The sequence below is a fragment of the Scophthalmus maximus genome, chromosome 5 (assembly GCF_022379125.1).
Source record: "Scophthalmus maximus strain ysfricsl-2021 chromosome 5, ASM2237912v1, whole genome shotgun sequence".
Classification (NCBI taxonomy): Eukaryota; Metazoa; Chordata; class Actinopteri; order Pleuronectiformes; family Scophthalmidae; genus Scophthalmus; species Scophthalmus maximus.
Genome location: NC_061519.1, coordinates 7,007,439 through 7,030,136, shown reverse-complemented (window position 1 = coordinate 7,030,136; position 22,698 = coordinate 7,007,439). Strand labels below are relative to the sequence as shown.

The window sequence follows — 22,698 nt, the reverse complement described above, 5'->3', positions numbered from 1 at the left end:
GTTCTTTCTCGGCCCACGTCCCATCCTTCCATCAGGTTTAGTGAGAATCCATTCAGGGATTTGTGCGAAATCCTATTACAAAAAAACAAACTGACTGGGGCAAAAAAACACATAACCTCCTTGGTGGAGGCAAATAAGTGATCAGCGAAGACGGGCCGATAAAAAGCGACCCCGCCCCCCCCCCCCCCCCCCCGCCCCCCACAGTCAGTAGGCCTGTCCCGCCCGTGCAGCAAAACAAGCGCACCTTACGTAACGCGCGCGTGCACAGTGGACCAATCCGCGCGCCCGGGGCCGACTGTTACAGAAGTCCGGCCCGTGTGCGGAGGGAGGGGGGCGGGACGGCGCCGCCAGGCTTTCTGTCTCGGGAGTTCGATTCCGGCGGGGGAGCGACGCAAAGCAGGTGGGAGCCCGTCGTGTGTCGGACGTCGCGTGTCCCCGCGTGACGCCCCGACGATCGCACGTGACACAACAGCGTGAATTGTCACTGTTTGGTATCGACTGCCGAGGCGCGTTCAACGAAGCTGGGAAACGCTCCATCTTCGTCTCCGGCTCCTTCGGCGCAGCAGAAAGTCTTTCTCTTCCGACCGCGTTTTTTTTGACTTCCCCCCCCCCCCCACACATTTATTGTGTTTTTTTCTATTTTTTTTTATTTTTGTTTTACAGGTAGGCACCTTTAGTGAACGCAGACGTCCTTATCCAAAGAGGCCAAAAAACGCAGCGCCACAGAGCACACGCGGAACCAGGCGCGCAGGGAGAGTGTGAAAGAGATCAGGGGCGGTCAACATCCCTGGGATTATCGGTGTTGGCCATTTTTGAAGCCGATTTGGTTTTTTTTTTTTTTTTTGCCGATATTATGATTTCACGCTGAGATGTGACTTCAGATTGGTCTCACAGGGATGTTGCTGAAGGCCCCCGGCACTCTGCGTCTGTCGGTGAAGGTCATGTCGAAAGCTTCTGTGACTTGAACATGCACACTGAGGCACTTCAACAAAGCTTTGTGGCAAGACTTTGTGTCCCTCTAAATTTAGCTTTTACCTATTTTTTTACTGCAGACAAATATCGGGGCAAAAAAAAGCCCATATCGGTCGACCCCTAGTTGAGAGTGTATGTTTGCTTCTGCTTCAGCCTGTGTTGTCAGAGTGAGGCCATTAAAACCAGTTCAATCAGGAGAGACAAGTGAATGGAGAACTCATATTCATCACAGCATGAAACAAAATGACGACAAGAGTGTTGATGGGACTCCTTGGCGCCTGGACTCCATGGGGGAGATGCTGTGGTGGAGCGCATCGGTCCGGAGCAGCAAAGTAGAGCCCGCGGAGTCCAGGCGCTGGCGGTGATGGTGGTCGACGGGAGAGAGGACTCGGATGGGCGTGCGCAGGCTGGGCGGTGACGGGGGGGAGGTTGAGGGTACGCGGAAGGGCAGCGTGAGAGGACCGAGGCCCGGGAGAGAAACCCTATTGACATCGGCGGCAGAGAGATGATAGGCCAACAAGGCAGGGGCGTTGCGATGCTGTCGGCCGGATGAGACGAAGCCGACGAACAGCCGATTGCTGGAGTGACAGCAAGTAACCGAGCGGATGAAACGCGGGATGAATGGGAGTCAGTCTGCAACCGAGGCAAGCTTGAGACCGGTCGTCCTGACTGAACTTAGGCGAGCGGCTGACGGCGTTATGCGTTGGGAGTGTTGGGTTTAACTGTCAACGTGAAGGGGCACTAAGTGATTCTGAGCAGTGAAGCCTCAACAACAAATAGGGAGACAAGCGTTCTCCAAAATCGCCTACTGACATTTGAAATCTTGACTTAAAAAGATTTCAAGTTTATTGTCAACAAATTGGCCTTATTTTCAATATACTCATTACTTACTGTGTTTTCTTGCAAAGACCAATTTGCAGAGAACATGCTTCAGACTGGTCTTTATAGGAAAACAGAGGGTGTAGGTGTGACACTCTCTAGGCCTTAAAAAAAATGACCTACAGTGAATGAGTAAATACAACTGACCAGAAGTTGTATTTGAATCAGCTACACATTTTTAGATTCATTTTTTTTTTAACAATAAGACATTATTTGATTCTACTGAAATATGCTAAATTGTGATGGAATTCCTGCCTTCTCTTCTTTATGACCAGAGCATGTGAAATAATGGGTCTATGACCTCGGTTTTAACATTGTAAAAAGGGGTCGCATGTGTATCCATCACACCCAGCTCTTCTCCACTCACTTGACCTCTGTGACCTTGTGTCCGTGTTTCTCAGCCAGTATGTTCGGAGCCGTGGTGGTCGGCATCGGCACAGCCGGTCGGGTGAGGATCAGGGACATGTTAGCGCCGCTGCCTGGCAGTCCCGCGGAGCAGCTACGCGTCAGAGGATTCATATCCAGGTAAGTCACGCGCGGCCCAGCATGCGCAGATGAACACAGTCAATAATGGCCACAGGTACAACAGGTTATGACCTGAAGCACCAAGTTTGGAAAGGCAGCACTGTCACAGTCAAAAGAACGAGTGTTCCCAAATAGAAGCACACGATAAGGGCCCACTTGTTCAGAAGTGATCTAACTGGATTCTGGATGAATGGATTGGATCACATCTTGAAAATCGTCTGTTCAAAGCTAAAAAAAAAAATGGATTGTGGATTTGGATTAGGTCACATTTAATTCGGATCAACTCTTCAATTTGAGTTGTTCAAAACTTCTTGGGAGGATTGGGATAACTTTGACCCCCCCAAAAAAAACTTGATTATTCTGATCCCAGGAACAAAACGTAATGAGACTTTTAGATTGGTCAAATAAACGTACATGTCATGACGTGTATATGTAAATGTATTTTTCTAACCTAGATAAAGTAGAAATTGGGCTTTCGTTGCAGTGAGGTTAAACGAATGGATTTAAATCCGTGAAATGGTCCTACAAACTCAATAGTTTCCAAAATACATCCCTTGTTGCATGTCCAGAACGTCCTGAATGAAGAACTGAAGTGAAGTGCAGAAACACAGATTCGTTGAGCAGAGGAACTAACCACTCACACCCAACTACAGCAAACCAAAGCCACAATTCAGATCCACTTCCTAAAAGCAACAGCTTCGAACTCTTTGTTTTGAATGTGAATCATATATGGGTTTTTTTTATTTCATTTATTTGTTGTGGGTCAGATGAGGTGTCTGACATTTAAATGGAACGGGGGTGTTTCGTTTGTTTTCTGTTTCTTCAAGGAGATACACTTTGAGTGACTGGAAGGTCTTCTACCTTATTGTTGTTTACATACCTAGTAGCCTTCAGTGTCACACGTAGGCCCTTTGAAAACACTGGTAATCTGGATTATGTAATCCTGGAAAGTCTGTGTCTGGATTCAGGGTGATCCAATCCATGTTGCTTTGAAAACAATGGAAGGAAAGTAAACTGGACGACGTGATCCTTGGTGGCAAAATGTAGGATCTCCAAATCCAGAACATTGTTATCCAGATTACGACTACTATTACTTAATTTTTTGATCACACACACAATACACTGATATCCACTCTAGAGGAGCAAAACTTCATTTTGAAATGTAGGAGCGGTCCCAACAAGAGTGTAACTTAAAACTGGTCAACTGCAGCACATTCTCCACAATGACCACACAACTCAATCAGCCGAACAACAGAACCTTCACAAAGGGGGATGTACTCAACGCCCCCCCCCCCCCCGCTAAATGTCCACGGCAGTGAATGTCAGTGTGACATGTTTCTCTCGGCTCTGATGGGGGAACCAATCTCTTCATCGTGAACGGTGGACATTCCTCGTGATCCCCGGCGTCCTCAACGTAAAGAGCTGTCGCTGTAACAAATGCACCAAACTGTTGCTAATTCTTGATCTTTTAAAAGTGTTTTCACTGAATATTGGAGATGAATGCTGTTTTTTAATGGCTTTTACATATATATTTTTGTAAACTGATGTACAGTTTGGCATTAACAATGAACTTGCTGGGCCGTTTTTGGCACTTTAAGCCGCGACCATAAGTCAGTTAGACACTTTTCACTGGAGATTGTCCTCCCTCGCTAAAATTACATAGAACGTTCTACCTGAATATTTTTGACGCTGCTATTTTCAGGTAGAAAGTTGCATAGTGATGCTTTCAGTACCAATGAGTATTTATGAAACTGGAAAAATATCTGGAGATCTTTAACTTTCCCTCGTAGATCATGCGATTTATGTGAATCATGCAGGAAAATGCAGGGACAGGAAACAGCTGTGCGACGGTCAAGTAACCAGGAGCTGCAGGGACAGGAAATGTTAGTAATGTGCAAAATAAAACAGGCAGTAGATCATGCAGAAACTAAAAGGGATGTCACAGTGTATCATGTCCACAGGAAGGCAAACCAGTACAAGACACGAAAGGATCCCGAGATGTTGCTTGTGCTAGAATGGGAGGCAAACTGTATACTGCATATTTTTTAAAAAAAATAATAATAATTTGCAAATTTTATTAAGCAAATCGCTGCAGGCCAGTAGAGTTGTGAACTCTTCATCATTACCACATGGTAGTTATGAAAATGTATTGAGTTTTTTTTTTTTTACAATTCAAATAGTAAAAATCTAAGTTGTCCACCTAGCTAAGACTAATGCAGATGAATGCAGCAGCTTTGTAGCAAACGAGGACTGAACCCAAATCACCATGTTCAAAATAAAACCAGCACTTGTGGCCAGTGCAGCAGCTCGGTCCGGACGGGGATGGGAGGGGATCTGATACAGTCACGTGCTTGTGGTTCACGGTTGTTGTTTTTTCATGTTTTCTTCATATCCCTGCGCACTCCTCTCACCGCAGGCTCGGAATTCGGGATTGTTTTGATGGGAGGAGGCTGTGCTTGTGTTTTAATAACGTTTCGTTTGTTAGTAATTGCTCCACAAAGTCAAAAAACTGTGATTATCTTTCCCACAGTTAATGGCTGGACGTTGGTTCGATATCACAGAATCGATCGTGTCCCGGATGTTGCATCTGAAATTTTTTTCACGCCGAATTTCTTTTTTTTAACACTCAATTGTTTTTAACATTGAAAAACACAAGTGAAAACCAGCTATTGAAATTTTGAAGTGTTGAATTCAGGGGCAAAAAAAAGGTACTGTCAGATATTGTCCGTCAGAAGGCGACGGCGCTGCATTCTCATCAGGATGTCTTTGTCCACAGGAGGAGCCTGGACACTGAGCAGGGCGTGAGTCAGATCTCAGTGGAGGAGGCGGTGAGCAGAGAAGACGTTCACGTGGCGTTCATCTGCACCGACAATGTGCAACATGAGGACAGTGTCAGGTAATGTGTGTGCGCTGCACCAAATGTGCCTGTACGGTGAATCAGTTAACGGGTGAATGAATGAAGACTGTGGTGTTTTGGTGGCCAGGCCAGTTTGGGAGTTGTGTGGAGAGTTCTCTCAGCGCAAGTGTATTTTTGCCCGAGTCACAGTTCCACAATAAATACAGCAACTCACATATACTGCCATTTTTAGGATCCCATGGTCACAATTTCAAATAAAGTATTATTTCAAATGGGGTCTAATTGTTCCAATGTTGTATTTCTGGTATTCTGTCAAAGATTGCTTCATAGACTTGATTCATTTACATCCAGACACTAGAACTCCGTGGGCCCCTTGTCAAGGGGTGAAGGAGCGGTACCCAACTGCAGAGTGCAACAGGATTTTAGTTAAACAAAAAGACAGGCTTACAGTCTTTGCAGATCAGGCAGGCAAAAGACAAGCTGGAATCCGAACTAAAAAAAAAATTGAAATCAGGAAAAACAGGAACCGAGCTGAACACTGCCTGGGACAGGCAGACTGGAAAACCCACAGCCGGGCATACACTGTGCGATTACAGGCCGCCGTACGACTCTTTTAAGAGTCGGGGGAGTGTACAGGGGGGAGCGGGCAGCGATTAATTGCTCCTGACCGGCAAATTTCTGACATGTCAGAAACATGGGTCGGCCGACTTCAGCCTCTCAAACAGTTGAAGCAGAGCCACGGGTCGATTCCTCAAACTCCGTGGCTTTTTTTTTCCAGACTGCGCCTGCGCGAAGTGGCAACATGGTCAATTTGGCTTCGAGGATAAGAAATAAATAGTATATTAAATATAATGAATAGTCAGTGTGTTGGAGCGTATCACTAGTATGGAGGGCCCCTCCGCTGCTGAGCCGTTTGTAATATAATAAATTATGTAAATTTTTTTGGCCTCTTTTTCTGTCTTGTCAGCGTTCTTCTTCTGTGGTAAACACAAACTTCTCCGCCTCAGTGGAGCCTTGCGTAGGAGCCGACGGGCATTTCACACGCACAGTGTGATCAGACAAGTCGTGGCTGACGGTCGGACCGTAAAATCGCACAGTGTATGCCCGGCTCAACAGGAGACTAACATGCTGAAACTTAACCGGCTGGAAACAGGAACAGACTGGAACGAACTGACAAAGACAAAGGGAAGGAATGAGACACCCGTGAGACACATCAGGAACTGGTGTGGACAATCACCGGGACAAGAGACAAGAGAAAAAGTGAAGACACCAAAGACACAGGATAACAGGAAGTGGCTACAAAGTAAAAGAGGAAATAAAAAAAACTCAAGGTCTAACAAACCTGAAGGATCACAAAAAGGTATCTTAGGGTTAGGGGCAACCCCCTAACGGAAACGAGCGGAGTACAGCAGGAAATCAGAACACCAAAGAGTACTCAAATTCATAAACAAAAAGAGTTTCAGAGTTCAACATAACCACAGCTCATGATGCTGGCCAATCATGACACCCCACATTTAAATCCACCAGATCTAGATTTTTTTTTTTTGATCCGCAAAAAGTTATACACATAGACACAAGTCCCCTAAACTTCCCCGAGGATTTGTTTTCATCACGATCCATGAGTCTTTTCTTTGGAAAATTGGTGAACCCATGTGTCATCCTTCCATGTTTCGTGGAAATCTGTTTTGTAGTTTTTACACGATCCTGCTAAAAAAAATAGACAGGGCTGAAAACGAAAAGATGGCTGAAAATTTGAGGAGCAAAGGATTAAAGTCTCCCACTTCATCTTCATATCGTGGCATAAACCTGATCCTGGAATTTAGCCTCTACCAAAGGGAACAGACCGAATCATTATGTCATCACACCTACACATCTATCTGTGTTGCTGTTCGGCCTGAATCAGACTTCCTGTTGCCTCATTTTGACCAGGATTTCTCCTCCTCTCTCAAAAAGAACTTTTCTGCAGGCAGGGAAACACGTCTGTGTCGAGTATCCGATGACCACGAACTACAAGGCTGCTGTGGAGCTGTGGGCTTTGGCCCAGGAAAAAGGTGATAATTAATTCATTACAATGTGTAAGTACTCACACGAGCAGGTTCGCTAACAGTATTGTGCGGTTGAAGTTAAAAGCACAATATGTAATTCTCTGCCTTGGTTTGCGAACTGCTCCTCAGGAAAAATCTTTACTGAGGTTACAAATCAAGTGAGAAGTTGGCTCATTTCCTCACCGACTACATTATAAACAACACAAAAGCCTTCTTTTTGCAACCATTAGAGTCGCCCCCTGCTGGTCTTTCGAGAGAATACAGGGTTTCAGGCACTTCCGCATTGGCTTCACTTTCCGGGCCCAGTGACTACAGCCCAGTGTTGTAGTCGAGTCACCAAAGACAAGTTCGTGTCGAGTCACCATTACCTCATTGCGAGTCCAAGTCGAGTCTCGGGTCCCCAGTGTTTGTGTCTGAGTCACAATAATAGAGGGTCTACAAAAATGACACAGCTTTCACCATTCAGAGGAATTTATTAACTGATTTTGAAATGAAATATTGCGAGTCGGAGTCCAAGTCCAAGTCAATAATGTGCGAATCCGAGTCGACTCGCGAAAATAGCGACTCGAGTCGGACTCGAGTACTGCATCCCTGCTACATCCACATAGTCTGTGGCTGGCTATTCCATTGGCGGCCCGGCCCGTGAGTTAATTTGTAGCACCCCTATAACTAGTGTAAACGAAAAAACTCTTCTTACTGTGGTCCTGTTCTCGCTAGCACGTTAGCCAAGTAGGCTAACAGCAGTTGGGAAACCGGGCAGGAGTGAGACCTCGCACATCTTCCTCCCCATCTCTTCCTTGTTTTCCTCCCGCTTATCGCCCCAGGTTGCTCATTTGCATAGAGGGTGTCAGTAGGTCAGCGCCAGTTCACATGCCATGCGCAGTTAGTAAGACAAAATGTCTGTTTCTACTTTAAAAAAAAACAGTTTTTTAATACAGTATCTGTCTGTGCACTCCCGTATGTTTACTGTGCAATGACTGCATATTTTCTACCCCAGAACATAGTTCCTCCTCGTATCATACATTGATCTGATTGCTATCTGCTCTGTAAGTTAGTCAACATTTTGATTTGATTTTTGAAAGTTCAAATTGTAATTTTCTGTGATTCGGTCTCAATTTAGTGCGTCGCGCAATAACAGGGCAGGAGACCTCAGCGCCCCACTGTCGCTGGCAGATTCATCATATCACCTAGTGGTCAAAGATAGGAACTGCAATAAGAGCCGATAGAGGCTCATTGGGGCAGGAATAATGATAATAATAATAATAAATTTCATTTATAGATTCCTGCCCTACTGCTCTACTCTACAGCCCTGTAGTGTTTTCTTGAATTCTTAATTTCTGTGACATGGCTCACCTTGACTGATTTCCTAACATGCCATGTAAATGTAGAAATGCTTGGGCCTTTGAGTCTTAATACAATGTAATGATGTTGACATGCATTTACAAAATACAACACATGCATTCATATGTTGTTGTTGTTGTTGTACTTAACTGTGTCCGTAGCTGTTAATGTGATTACTCATATTTCACGCCGTATTTCTCAGGCCCCTCGTTTGGGATACTGTGTAATGATCCGAGAGGGATCCGTCCTTGAACCTACCCTCACCCTTGTGTGTGTGTGTGTGTGTGTGTGTGTGTGTGTGTGTGTGTGTGTGTGTGTGTGTGTGTGTGTGTGTGTGTGTGTGTGTGTGTGTGTCAGGAGTGGTTCTCCATGAGGAGCACATAGAGCTGCTAACGGAAGACTACAAAGGATTGAAGAGAGAGGTGGAGGGAAAAACCTTGCAGGAGGGTTCCCTTCATTTTACAGGTGAGATACATGAGAGTGTGTCTTAGAACACTTTGATACTTGTATAAATCTCGGTTTTAAAACTAGTGTTGAAAGTATATTCCACTTCATTAAACGCAATGTCCTCCGCAAGTCACATTAACACCAGTCTGCTTAAAGAACCAAACTTCAGGGTTGGAATACAGGCTACACGTCTGTCATGAATGCCATAATAATGTGCGTGTATTTTCATTTGTTCCAGGCGGAGTTGTGAAGCCTGGATTTGGTTTCCCGGCATTCAGCGGCATTGCTCGCCTCACCTGGTTGGTGGATTTGTTCGGTGAGCTCTCAGTGATTTCAGCGACCGTGGAGGACGACGACTCCGGTAACCACAGCAAGATGACTACAAAGCTAATGACATGTGATAAAAGGTGAGAGAGGATGTACGGCATCTGTCAGAGATGGAATTGATATATGATCAATAAACCAAGGCCGGTGAGTCCATCTCTTAATACCTGGACTTCCCTACCATGTGTATGCCTCTGTTCCAAAGCAACTAATTCTATCTAAAGGCAAAACACTGTACAAATACAGTATATTGTTAAATTTTCTAGAGAGATTTAGTATTTTGTAAAAGGTGGCCTGTGTTGTTTTCAACAAATGTTTGGGGATTTAACCCAAATGTCCCAGTTTTTATACAACAGCGGGACACAAAAATAGTCCCCCCCCCCCAAAAAAAATCACCTTTTTGCTATGTATTATTCCCTTTCTGTGTGAAATTACACATGGTTAATACAACAATTCAAAATAAATATATTGACCAATTAACTCCTTTCTTTAGTGTGTAACTCAACAACTAATGGATGGATTTTTACCAAACTTGGTGGGAATGTTACTTGGGAGGGGAATCTCCACATGATTAACATGATTTTGGTCAAGAAATATGGCCAAAATACACATTTTCCAGGATATCTCCATAAATAATATACAATCTAAAGCTTATATCATATAAGTGACATCATGATGAAGTGACAAAGAAGTTAGAAAATGACATCGTGGATAGTTGCAAAAATGCATGTTTCCAGGTATCTCTGCATCCTAAAAGATTATAGACGCACCTGCAATTTTATGATTTATGATCATATGGTAGGAATGACGTCATCATGACATAAGATTAGAGACACAATCCACAGTTTATTTAGATTCATCAATCATTCATCATATGCTATTAATTATGTCATAAAATTTCATCATCACAATGTAATGCTTTCATTTCATCTGTGTAGACCTCTGACGTGGATTGAGGAGCGGGGACCGGGCCTCCCCAGGGCCAAGAACATCAACTTTCAGTTTGACTCCTGCACCCTGACCCAGATCCCCCCTGCACCCAGAGGGGCTGTGGGCCTCTTCATGCAAGACCTGATCCACTTCTCTGCCAAGCTGGTGGACCAAGTGAGTCCCGAGGAGATCCAGAGAGAGAGAGTCCGAATCCTGCACTGCCTTGAGCTGGCAGAGAAGATTCAACGACTTTGCCAAAGTTAAACGGGGACGTTGGAGTTTAGGATGATCATAAACCTTGATCTTAATGGAACGCAAATATTAATCACCATCCCCTTAAGGTTTTGTATTGTAAAAACTTGCTATTACCTACGTTAGATTATTATAGTTAGAAAGGTGAGTCATAGATCAAAGGCATGTTTAGACATGGGTGCGTGAAACCAGAATATCATGACTAGATGTACAGTGCCGTGTAGAGCAGGTCTCCAGCCTCAGCTGCACTCGTTCCATCTAGACACACTGCCTTATATTCATGGTTGTTGTTTTTTTGTTTTCCAGTGAGCATTGCTTGTACATTATAAATAAAAAAAAAACTGCAACACTAGCTGACTTACTGAAATTAATTATGGGGAATATGATCACTGGTTTGAGTAGGAGATATGATTAAGATCATTAGCAGAGCTTGCACATACTGTATATTTCTGCTATGAAGGTGACTTGAATGAATACCACTGGTGTTTCTAAATAGCGCCAATAAGTGTACTAATAACATAATTATTACCAAACCTACAAATGATATTGGTGGGGGGGTACCAAAATATATAAATTTATACATCATATATATGACATCACAAAATATGCATTGTGACATTGTTGGAAATGTGTAAATGTATTTGTGTGTTTATTACTGAGGTCATACTATCCTGAATACTAGAAACACCTCTGAATATAATGCAGTCAAACACAACACCACTAACTATGACCTTAATGCTAAAGCATAGTTTTAACTAAGAAATTATATTTGATATTTAAATGAACACCTTTGTAACAGAAAAAAACCTGAACAACATTTGTATCATTAACGCAGACTTCATTGCAAAGCACTTGTACCAGACTACAGCATTGATGGAGGTGCTTCTGTTAGAATGCGTCATTTAAATTATTTACACGAAATCAAAAAATCAGATAAAGGTAATTTTTTAGAAAGTGGGGTTTTAAAAGAGATGTGAAGGACGAGACAGGGTTTGCAAGCCTTATCTCCCCGGGTTTTTAACTGATTTAACTGATGCCAGGCTTATTGGGAAAAATAGTAGTTTAAATGAATCAATTGAATGTTAATGTTCAGGTGAATACCTGATTATTTGGTCAAATTGACGAGCACTGACTGATATTATCCACAGAGAACATTCTAACATAATGAACCATCTTTAATTTAGAACATTGTTTCAGTGAAGTAATGGCGAAAATCAAATACAATGAAATTATGAGAACTACCACTGAAATATGAGCTATGACAATTGAAATGAAATGAAACTTGAACTAAAAAAGTGCATGAATGTGACATTGTTTTAACTCAACGGATCTTTTTTAATAAAAGTCGTGGTCCTGAAGAACCGGAGCAGTGGTGTTCAAGAGCTGAAAGAGCATCAGTGATGTGCCCACGCAGCCTGGAGCTGACCACCTCCGTCCTCCGGTCCCAGTGCCTCCTTCACAGTCTCAATTGTGTCTCCACTTCTGAGGCAGAAGTTTAGCAAAATGCCACAAGCAACTACCTTCACTGCAAAAGCAGGGTGAACCTCCAGAGCCTGGAACAGGCCTTTGTGTGGTGCCTGTTAAACATGGCTGCAACTGCACCTCTCACTGGCTCCCTGTAAGGTGTGACGAGGGCGATGGGTTGGGATATCCACCATCATACAACGTCCCTCAGGTGGTACGGACTGTGCACATACACAGGGCTATTTTTAACTTCTCTGGCATCATGTACTGACCATGGGTTACCAATGAATATGTCCAAGAACTGACACTGATGATCACACTGTTTGCATCTGAATGGAACAGAAGTTTCCTGTTGAAATATCACTGAGCATCTGCACTTGGGGGCTTGATTCTAAGTTGGCAGCCATCAGTGCTAAAAACGCCAAATATTGTGAGACAACACGGTAAGAGACTGCACTTGGCCAGAACAGGTACACAGAACGGAGCTGCTTACCACACCCACCCTGGACAGGGCCGGACGAACCCCTGGGCCATCAGAAGTCTTCACTACTGTAAATAACCCAGGCCCTACAAATGTGAAGTATCTTTTAGATGTCTAACACACTCATGTGCAATAAATGATTATTCATTTATCTATTTGTCATGGTGTTTATCAATTATTCCTTTGTCTTTTTTAATTTAACTTGTTGTTTTTTAACTTAAATGTTTTACACTGAACGGAATAGCACTGCTATCTATAATTACATGTACAATGACAATAAAGAAATATTGACCTCACTATGTAAAGTGCCTTGAGAATGTATGTTGTGATATGGCACTATACAATTAAAATTGAATTGAATGCACGAAATGGGCAATACACACTGAAAAAATGCTGGGTGGACCCGCTGCGTTTTTTTGGTAGCCCATCTTGGTAAATGTGTAGTTCCACCTTGGCGGACGCACGTCAATAACATTCGCCGTTGCATAATGACATGGCGCAGTTGGCTTTTCTTAAGTCCTATAAATCCTCCTTTACACCTTTCCTTGACCTCATGACCTTTTCCATTGAGGTCAACGAATAGTAGATAACATAATAGGAAGGACAAGCCGCGTCCACCTCAATTCTGCTAGAAATTTCTTTTGTGTAGAAGTGTAGTTTTTTTCCTCCATGGTCGCCAAGTGCTGCTCATTGTGGTAACTCTTGGGTTTGTGCGTGATATTGTGGGCTCTCAACCTTACTACGCAAAGTGCCTTGAGATAATGTATGTTGTGAATTTGGTGCTACAAGAAGTCTTGAATTGACTTAGTTTGTTGATCCTACTCAGTGACTGTAAAGGAGCCAGTGTTCTGCAGTGTCTGAACTCCTTTTACAACATGAATTGTTCACAAGACTGACTAACTCTCACTTCTCCTTCAAATCATGTGAAGACATAAGCCAGCTTTTTCAGGTCATGCTACCTGAGAGCCAGATAGTTTCCAGATTTTTATGCAACGCAAGTACACATATATATAGACAATGTACTTTTGGACTGGCTCCTTATTTTAAGACACTGACTTAGTAAAGAAGCAAAGATTCTATGTCATGCTATTTGATGAAAGCCTTTAGCACTATTTACAGACTAGATACCGTTAGTGATGTATGTCAGGCTATGGGGCTGAGTGAGGTGAAGACTAGATATATCGGCTCAGAGTTTTTGGGCCATTCAACAGCTCATGATATCGATGAGAAAATGAAGAACTTACTTTCAGAGATCGGAAAAAATATTATATAATATCATATATATACAGTGAATGTATGGTCATGAACCAAAAACATGGAAAAGGCATGGAAATTTATTGGTAAAAAAACTGTGTGAACCTTGCTGTTGTTAATGTTCAGTATGAGTAACAGCAGGTCAAAAAAAGAAACGTTTCAGATCTCTGACAGCTGAGCAATCATCACATCTCACTTACAGGTTGCAGGTACAGGTTGTGAAAAGTTAAAATCTAGTGTGTAGGATTGAGTCTATCAACAGAAATGTAATATTAATATTCACAATGATGTTTACATTAGAGTATAATCACCTGAAACTAAGAACCGTCATAATTTTGTTACCTTACAATGAGTCCACTACACGGTCTACTTCAGGAGCGAAGCACCACCATGTTTCTACAGTAGCCCAGAAAAGGCACACCAAACATAGGCTCTAGAGAGGGCTATTTCATGCTCCCCAAAGGCCACCGCATTTCTCCTACGCAGTTGGAAGGGGCCGGGCGTGCGCGTGTGGTGGATTCAGTTGGCTGCACTCTACACCCTCACCACTAGAGGTCGCTGAATCCTACATAACGGTCCTTGAATTATTAAGCCACCAGAATTACTGCAGTGTATGTCGTCGGAGCCGACAATAAGTGATGCGACATCTTTGAGGTGAACTTACTTTGGCTCATTTCGAAGTAAATGTAAAACTAGTTAAAGGTTTTTTAAGGGCTCTCTAGACATTATAGGCAAAAGTTTAAATTTTGGACAAATGTACGAACCCTATAACTGTGTCGAATGTTTATCACTCGTGCATGTAAATTGTCAACATTTATCGTCCCAAGCCACAGCGGCATGGCAGTGCTATTACTACAGTTACGTAGCTGTTTGATAGCCCTGAGTTGGATGGCAACAAAGTGAGAAGATCACTACTACTACAGCTGAAGGCTTTACCTTTACCAACAACACAACCTTTTCTGCAACTTTCATCATTCCCCGGTTTTGAGGAGTCCGTTCACCGAATCTTTAGTCATAAATGCAGTTCTGTCCAGGTTTTCCCTTGTGTGGACAGTCATGTGTTGTGTCAGATTTCCTTTGTGTGAAAATAGTTCCCCGCAAACGGTACAACTACATGATCGCTCACGTGTGTGGACTACCATATGTTGTTTCAGATTCCCCTTCACGGAAAATCTTTTCCCACAAAGAGAACAAGTAAAGGGTTTCTCTCCGGTGTGACATCTCATGTGCGTCTGCAGATGATGCTTCTGGCCAAATCTTTTACCACATTTTGAGCAGCTGAACAATTTATTGTCAGAATTAGAGTCCATATCATTGACTGGAACTTTACTTTTCACAGTATTTAAATCTGTCTGAGGTTTCCCGATCCCCTTCCAGCAAACATCACTGTCTTCAGTCTGAGCTTCAGAAGAACATAAAGGCTTGTCAGTCGATTCAGAAAGACAGTTAAAACCAGATACTAAGATCCTGTCTGGTTCTGGACCTCGACGGTCCTCTTCATCGGGTTCTTTTTTCACATGTGGAGCTGAGCTGCTGACTGGAGGCTCTGCCTCTCGGTTCAGCCCAAATTGTCTTTGATCAAGCCGTGGGGACTGAGATGTTTCTTCATCTTCACTCTTTACAGGCACATGCATGGACGGGAACTTTGTGAAATCTTCCTCATGCAGACATGGCAGCCTACTACTGGCCTCCAGACTGGTCCAAAAGTGCTGTTTTTCCTCTCCGATGTGTGGCTGCCCTGGGTCCTGCTGGTCCAGGCTGGAGCCCCACTCCTGCTGCTCAGACAGAGCCTCTTCTTTAATAACCAACTGCTGCTGGACACGTGCAGAAAACACTGAAATAGACACAAAGTCAAGTTTTAAAGCAACCCTTGTTTCTTCATTTGTTTACATTTACAATTCTTTGTTTACCTAGGTTCATATTCACTAAAGAAAAAGCTATTTAAAGATCCCCTCGTCACGTTTTAGAGTATGGAAAAATAATCTGCTATCCCTTATATTTGGTTTAACATTGTCTACGCCCAAAAAGATTAAAAACAACAACTCTGAAATGGGGCTGGAAACCATCCACTCTCTCTCCCTGACTGAGGAATTCCAAGAGACTAATAGGGCTGCAACTAACGACTATTTTGATAGTCAACTAGTTTTATTATTATTTACTATTATTGAAACGATTAGGCGACTAATCGGATAATAAATCACAGTGAAGTCCAAGAGTATCACTTTTTTCTCTAGCTCTACAGTAAAATATTAATGTTCAGTGTTTTCAGCAGCGGGTACCCGGGTACGCTCCGTCTAAAAAAATTATGCTGTTCAGCACCACAGCGGGAAACGCCGTGTGATGACGTAACCGACAACAATCGACGATTAAGTTCGTCGGAGACTAATTTTGTCATCGAGTTTTGTCAACGACGTCGACTAATCGTTGCAGCCCTAGAGACTATGAATATTAATGATATGCAAGCAACGCAGGACGCTTCACTTTTCATGTGGTCCATCTTATATAAAATATACAGTCTATACTGTATATGCTGTACATATATATATACTTACATTACAGACATAATATATATATTAGTGTTTCCCCTACCATTGAATTGCGGGGGCGCCCTGCCCCTCCAACAGGAGCCCCCGCCCCCCCTGAAAATTCAAATTATTAAAATTTAAATTAATTTTTGTATTTTTTGTATTTTACATAGAATGCCAAGTAGAAGTAATTTAAGGTTTACTTTCTTTATACACCTTATTCCTCATTCCTGCATAAAAGATTGTGGATGAAACTTGATTAGTGAACTGGTGTATATAAAATACAAAATCAACAGAGCAAACTGTGTGTGCACTGTTTACACGTCTGACACCAGGGGACAGGTGTTTGTTTTTTAGTTTGTTTTTTTACATGTGCTCAGTTAGCTGGAGCGACAGTAAAGCTACACAGGCTGTGAAAAAGAAATCTTTACATGGCTCATCATCCTCATCCTCATCCTCATCATCCTCCTCCTCCTCCTCCTCATCATCATCATCATTCTCCTCCTCCTCCTCATCCTCATTCTCCTCCTCCTCCTCCTCCTCCTCATTCTCCTCCTCATCCTCATCCTCATCATCCTCCTCCTCCTCCTCCTCCTCCTCCTCCTCATCCTCATCATCCTCCTCTTCATCCTCCTCGCTGACTCCCCCATCATCACCAACCTGCCGTCGGCCGCTCGTCCGCAGCTCCCGAAGCCGCGTGCAGCAGCCTGAGCTGGCGGCTCTCCACCTCCTCTTCGTACTCGGTGATCGCCACCTCCAACCGGCCAACGACCTCCGCCACCGCCGCGGAGAGCCGCTGGCTGATGAACAGCTTCAGACTCCGGAGTGTCGACATGACTCGACGACAGGGGACCGGTCGAGAACGAACACCGAGGAGGCTTCCGGATGTCACCGCGAGTTGTTGTTCTTCTTCTTCTTCTACGTGCTAATTGGAGGTTCACAGAGCAACTCTAATGCTGCACACCGCCCCCTGCTGTGTCGGAGTGTGTAGAATCCGTAGACTGTGTATAAACAGGTAGAATCACGATGCATGAGATGAGCTGTATGATTCTGTATGGATTCCTTCCTGCTGCTCACTTCCGGGAACTCTTGAGAGGCTCCATGATCCGCCATTGCTGGGGGTAAAAAAAGGTCCATTGGATTGAACAGAGTTGTCGGGACTCATTAGACAGCACTGTTTGCGACCATGGGTGAGGTCGAATTGTCCTTCCTATCTCCTATTCCTTGACCTCCGTAGAACGTCACGAGGTCAAGGAAGGTCAGGACAACTGATAGGAATTAGGAAAACGGTGCTCCGAGAATCCGACTCGACTTTCACTATACTACATCATCACGCGACTGCGGATATATTTGATGTGCGTCTGCCGTGGTGAAACTACAAATTTCTGAAGAAGTACTACGAAGCAGGATTTACGGTTAACGAGATAACTTCAACTTTAACTCTGGGTTTTCCGTCCTACGAAGCCGTTTCTCTTCTTATCGGCATAAATCACCGTGGTTACTTATGCTGAACGGCTAACCTGCTCCAGAGCAGGTTATGTTCCAGATACGAGATCGAAACCTGTCGACAGAACCACTACTGACCAATCAAATCACTGGAAACCAGCGTCATCATTCACAGGATCCCATCAGGATCAGAGGAGTTTAGAGTAACGTGACAAATAATAAAGCAGATATTTATGAATGAGTAGAATCATGTTGCTGTTCCAGACTTTTCATGTGTCCACTCTGAGCTTCTAATAAACAGAGGGAAAGATTATCACACTAAATAAAACCATAGACACATTAATACTAGAGCTTAATTAGAATTCAACAAAGAGTGTTTGCGCTTCTAATAAACACTTCGTAGTACAGGCCACTGGACCCTTCCGTCGTCTGCCCACTGGATTTCCCTTTCCCACCATTTGCATACACATCCCCATTCCATCATACACCATCACACTCGTCCCAGTGAGTCTCTTGCACACATATGTCCATGTCTCCAGCTTGCAGTCCTCACTCCATTTGCGTTTAGAGATGTGCCTGTGATCATAAAGTAAGTCAGAGAAAAGAAAACTGAAAATTAGTCTTTATCATGATTATCTTGTTTAGCTTGTTCTGCCTTCTTCTTCTTCTCCCTCATCTCAGAGAGCCACCCGCCCAAAAGTCTCTTCCTTGTTCCCGCATTCTCCTCCGTTCCCTCTTCCTCGCCTTCTGTCTGGTCAGAGTCTTTCCCTCCATCCCTACTTTTTCCCTCTGCACTTGCTGGTTTGGGGCTCCCTTGTCCAGCACCTTCAGACCCTCCCAGTAGTTCTTGCTCCACCACCGCTCCCCTGCTGCTGTCTTCTTCCTTCTCTCGGTCCTTTTCTCCCTCATTGGTCTCCGCCTCGTTGTCTCTCCGTCCTTCTGTTGTCCCTCTTCTTGCTCCCCATGTTCCATATCATCAGCCTCGCTCTCATCCTCTTGTTCCTCCGAATCCTGGGTGCCCCTCTTCTCCGCATCTGTAGCTGGGGCATTCTTTAAGAATATGCCCCGGTTGGATGCAACGTGTCATGATGGTATCATGGCAGCCCTCCTCTCTCCCCCTTTTTGTTTCATTGTTTGTTTTCCCCTGTGTGTTATCCTGCATGTTTCTCCCCTGCCCGGCGTCTGTCTGTGTGTTGGTGGGCGTGGCTTCTCCCTGCAGGTGGCGATCACCACCAATCATTCCCCCTCAGTATAAGAAGACCGGTCTGAGCACGTGAAAGCCGAGAAGTGCGACTCTCACGCCTCTGCAGTGACTTTTCACATTGTTGGCTGAACTCCAAGGACTTTCCCCTCAATGTTTCCTCTAAGAAACTCGCCCCCCCATTTCATTGGTCCATATGTAGTCGAGGCTGTGATTAACCCCTGTGCTGTTCGCCTTAAGCTCCCTCCAGCCCTCAGGATACACCCCACTTTCCACGTTTCTCAACTGAAACCAGTGCAGTCCAGCAGTTTATGCCCTGCTACTGTCGTATTGTGATCCTGGCTCCAGTTACCTCTGTCATTTCCCTGTGCAGATTTCAAAATTGTTTGGTCCCGTACTCCTGCATGCCACAATCTCTCCACACGTTTTGGCAGTTTCTTGTAGCAATTCAGTCACCTTTTCTCCACCAGTTATTTCAATTCGAAGTGTTAATTCTCTTTCATACTTTATCTTGTCATCTCTTGGTTGTCTTTCCCTTTGCCCTGTCATTTGTTCCCGTTCCGTTGTCATCAGCCGTGTGCGGTCCAAAAGGAAACATTTTGCAACCCCCCCCCCCCCCCACGCAGTGTGGCACTGCGAGGGGTGAAAGGTAAGAGAACTGAGATTTTTAAGGGGGGTTAAAAAAACAAAATCTCTGTCTGCTCCCTGCTCGCTCCCAACACTCCTGCACCTTGATCGGCAAACGAGATCGAGCGTGAACCAGGCGGTGTGGCCGCAAGCTTCCGTTCAGTCAAAATCCATGCTTTTTCAACAACTCAAACACAAATCAGATTTCAAAGAAGAAGAAAAAAACGCTCATTGTCAAATATTTGGATTAACAGCTTACAGCACCAAGTTTTCCCAGGCGGTCTCCCATCCAAGTACTTACCAGGCCCAACCTATCTTAACTTCCGAGATCAAACAAGATCAGAGAGTACAATGGTCCACCTCACGTCAAACTCAATCTGACAGTTTTATTACCCACAATAAACGCTGGTATGTAAACCTATTGCGAGTACTTTCAATTTCTTTAGGATATTTGATGTTTATAGAGGACTAAAAACAAACATTTTTCTACAGAGCATAACATGATTACCTTCGGTACAGAGTTTGACATCTTAGACACCGACTGTGAGTATATTGTTATACTATATATTTAATATATTTTAACAATGACTTAACCGTAAACATTCACCAGTCTTCTCTCTTTTTAGATTCAGCGTCTGAGTTGTGGGAAATTGATCAATTTGCCACACGGCAGCTAGATCCGGAACAACAACAACCACAGCAGCAGACATACTGTTACATCCAGCCCCATCAATCTGTTATCCCCCGACCCAGACAAGATTCCTGAGGTGTACGGACTTCAGAGCTCCGAGGGTTCGACGCAGACGCCGAATTGACCCGAGTAAATTTATAGTTTTATTCTTTCATTTATTGTTGAAAAACTCTACACAGAATTATGTAATTGTGGACACAACTAGGGTATGAAAAACTAATTTTTATCTCTTTACGCAGGAGGCTCTTTACCCCCCAATAAACCCCTCCCCCCACCCCTAGATCTGGAACAAGTACAGCCGCAGACACTCTGTTACATCCAGCCCCATCAATCTTTCATCCCCCGACTCGGACGAGATTCCTGAGGTGTACGGGTTGAACCAGCAGCAGCAGGACGGGCCTATCGTTACAGAGGTGGATCAGCAGAGGGACCAAACCGCCGTGCCAGTGGTTATCGTGTTTCCCCAACCGACAGACCAGGCAGCCATAGGCCCTCCGTCACCCCAGCTCTCCCCTCATCACCAACAACCGTCTCTGGAGAGACAGCAAGCGGTCAAGAAGTGGAGGATCTAACTCACCATTCAGGGGTTGAGGGCTCATCTGACTGCAGAGTTCCGAGGGTTCGACGCAGACGACGATTTGATCCGAGTAAGTTTATAGTTTTATTCTTTAATTTACGGTCGAACAACTCTACACAGAATTATGTAATTGTGGACACAACTAGGGTATGAAAAACTAATTTTATCTTTGTCTTTTCATGTAGGAGGAAGCTCACAGCAGAGGGCAAACTACTGTCCTAACTGCACTTTTAGCACAGAGAGGGAGCTTCTGAACCAGCAGAGGAACGAAGAGGTGCGACTTCTTAATCAACAAAGGCACGAAGAGGCACTGATTCAGCATCAGAGGTTGTATGAAGTGACCGGCTCTTTACTGCGTTTCATGCAGCGTGCGAGACTTGAATAGATGCTGTACAGGGTTCTGTAAAAGAAGTGTTGTGTGATTGGAACCTTTTTTCTGGTTTGATTGTTATTCTTTTATGCTGTGTACAATAGTTTTTCCGCATCTGCTAATACAATGGACCTAAACATACCTAAAATGTGTGACCCATTTTTTGCCATCAACCGTGCTATTGCAGATCGAAGCAAATCAACATGAGCAACCAGATAAATCCTAGTAATGAACCCACAAATGCTAATAACATCGTCAATGTACAGCCTCTAGATTTCTTTGAAGATTTAAACAATGCTTTAAATAATCTGCAGGAAACTCCGATCCTCAACACCCAGACTCTGCTACTGTAAATGATCAGGAAACAGTGCAGCCCAGCCGTTCTACTCATAATGCAGTTGATGCAGCTCACCATGAACCATCAACAACTAGACGCGAGAGATTTAACAACGTCGAAATTATTCAGCCTCTCGATATCGTTAGTTGTGAAGACGAGCTTATTTTTGCTGAATCATGACGCCTCTGTCATCTTGAGGGGAGGAGGGTCACCACATTGTGCAATCAAACATGACCGTCAGCGTCAACAGTAATCTGCATGTAGTAGCACAAATCATAAGAAACCCTCATGGTGCTGGTAAAAGACTTTTAGCAGAAACATTAGACAGCGAAATCTTGAAAAAGAGACATTTTCGATATGTTGTCGATAATGAGCACAACAGTCTGTGTTTTGCTATGAATTTAGCTCATCTACTCAACCCTGACATCACAGATAATGAAGCGCTAACGATTGGTAAAAGTATGCAAAATAGCGTGGGAATGAGCGATGACACGGCTGTAACTGAGTGACATACCGAAATTTGAAGCCCAACTCAACTGTAAAATTGTTGTGTTATTCAGGACCGATGCTAAACGCACTCTTCCTAAATTTGTAACCGACAGCCCTAGGAAAGACGGTACTCTGTTCCTGTTCCTGCATGAAAACCACTATTACGGCATCATCAGCGCAAAAGCATTTCCCGGATGTAAAAACGTGTGTAATTATTGTTATGAGGGGTATAACAATCAGGCAACGCACAGATGTCCGGCTCATTGTAGCGTGTGTTTACACCCGAGTTGCACCGATCATCCCATACGTGCCTTAGTCTGTCCTGACTAATAGAACGTGTCGCTCACCTCTGTTTTAACAACCACAAAGAGCCAAAAGACAGACCCCTGGTTCAGAAACACGTCAGTCAATGCGACATCTTTAAAAAATTTCTAAATTGCAACTGGTGTTACTACGTCCCCCTGACCGGTCAAATTAAGCCGCATGAGTGTTCGAAGCTGAAATGTAAAATTTGCGTCTGCACTGCTGAAAGCGAGGCACGCCGTTGTTACATACAGCCATCGAAACCAGAAAAAGAGTACACGTGAAATTGATATTTTACGATTTCGAGACGTATCTAGACACGAAGGGTGTGCACGTCCCTTTTCTGGTATGTACAAAAACG

General features: G+C 43.9%; 2 protein-coding genes and 1 long non-coding RNA gene across 8 annotated transcripts; 2 read left to right on the top strand and 1 right to left on the bottom strand.

Moving 5' to 3' along the window:
* The first annotated feature begins 245 nt into the window (after positions 1–245).
* blvra (biliverdin reductase A) lies at positions 246–10,924 on the top strand. Of its 5 annotated transcripts, none has more exons than XM_035634849.2 (7): positions 246–400; positions 2,253–2,376; positions 5,153–5,272; positions 7,187–7,284; positions 8,977–9,084; positions 9,305–9,473; positions 10,329–10,924. In XM_035634849.2, the coding sequence occupies exons 2-7, from the start codon at positions 2,258–2,260 to the stop codon at positions 10,582–10,584; spliced, it is 870 nt and encodes a 289-aa protein (XP_035490742.1). In that variant the 5' UTR covers positions 246–400; positions 2,253–2,257; the 3' UTR covers positions 10,585–10,924. The 5 variants fall into 5 exon arrangements, with proteins under 5 accessions (XP_035490742.1, XP_035490744.1, XP_035490746.1 ...); XM_035634851.2 differs by having other exon boundaries at positions 269–400; positions 2,257–2,376; XM_035634853.2 differs by lacking the exon at positions 246–400 and adding an exon at positions 445–663.
* A 2,911-nt stretch (positions 10,925–13,835) lies between these two features.
* On the bottom strand, positions 13,836–17,261 carry LOC118311432 (zinc finger protein ZFMSA12A). The gene is made up of 2 exons (XM_035635302.2): positions 16,957–17,261; positions 13,836–15,605 (listed from the first exon to the last, which is right to left on the bottom strand). Exons 1-2 carry the CDS (start codon positions 17,129–17,131, stop codon positions 14,743–14,745), a joined length of 1,038 nt encoding a protein of 345 aa, XP_035491195.2. The 5' UTR covers positions 17,132–17,261; the 3' UTR covers positions 13,836–14,742.
* A 173-nt stretch (positions 17,262–17,434) lies between these two features.
* LOC118311433 lies at positions 17,435–21,328 on the top strand. Of its 2 annotated transcripts, XR_004793987.2 has the most exons (5): positions 17,435–19,978; positions 20,063–20,113; positions 20,197–20,390; positions 20,501–20,908; positions 21,024–21,328. It is a non-coding gene; the product is annotated as an uncharacterized LOC118311433 (long non-coding RNA). The 2 variants fall into 2 exon arrangements; XR_004793985.2 differs by having other exon boundaries at positions 17,435–20,113.
* Positions 21,329–22,698: the final 1,370 nt, after the last annotated feature.

Excerpts from the sequence above, each read along its gene's own strand:
- LOC118311432 (XM_035635302.2), bottom strand. The coding sequence starts at position 17,131 with ATGTCGACACTCCGGAGTCTGAAGCTGTTCATCAGCCAGCGGCTCTCC. Across the intron at positions 15,606-16,956 it reads GGACGAGCGGCCGACGGCAG|TGTTTTCTGCACGTGTCCAG; the intron begins GTTGGTGATGAT and ends TGTCTATTTCAG.
- blvra (XM_035634848.2), top strand. The coding sequence starts at position 1,594 with ATGGGAGTCAGTCTGCAACCGAG. Across the intron at positions 5,273-7,186 it reads CAACATGAGGACAGTGTCAG|AACTTTTCTGCAGGCAGGGA; the intron begins GTAATGTGTGTG and ends TCTCTCAAAAAG. Across the intron at positions 9,085-9,304 it reads GGGTTCCCTTCATTTTACAG|GCGGAGTTGTGAAGCCTGGA; the intron begins GTGAGATACATG and ends CATTTGTTCCAG.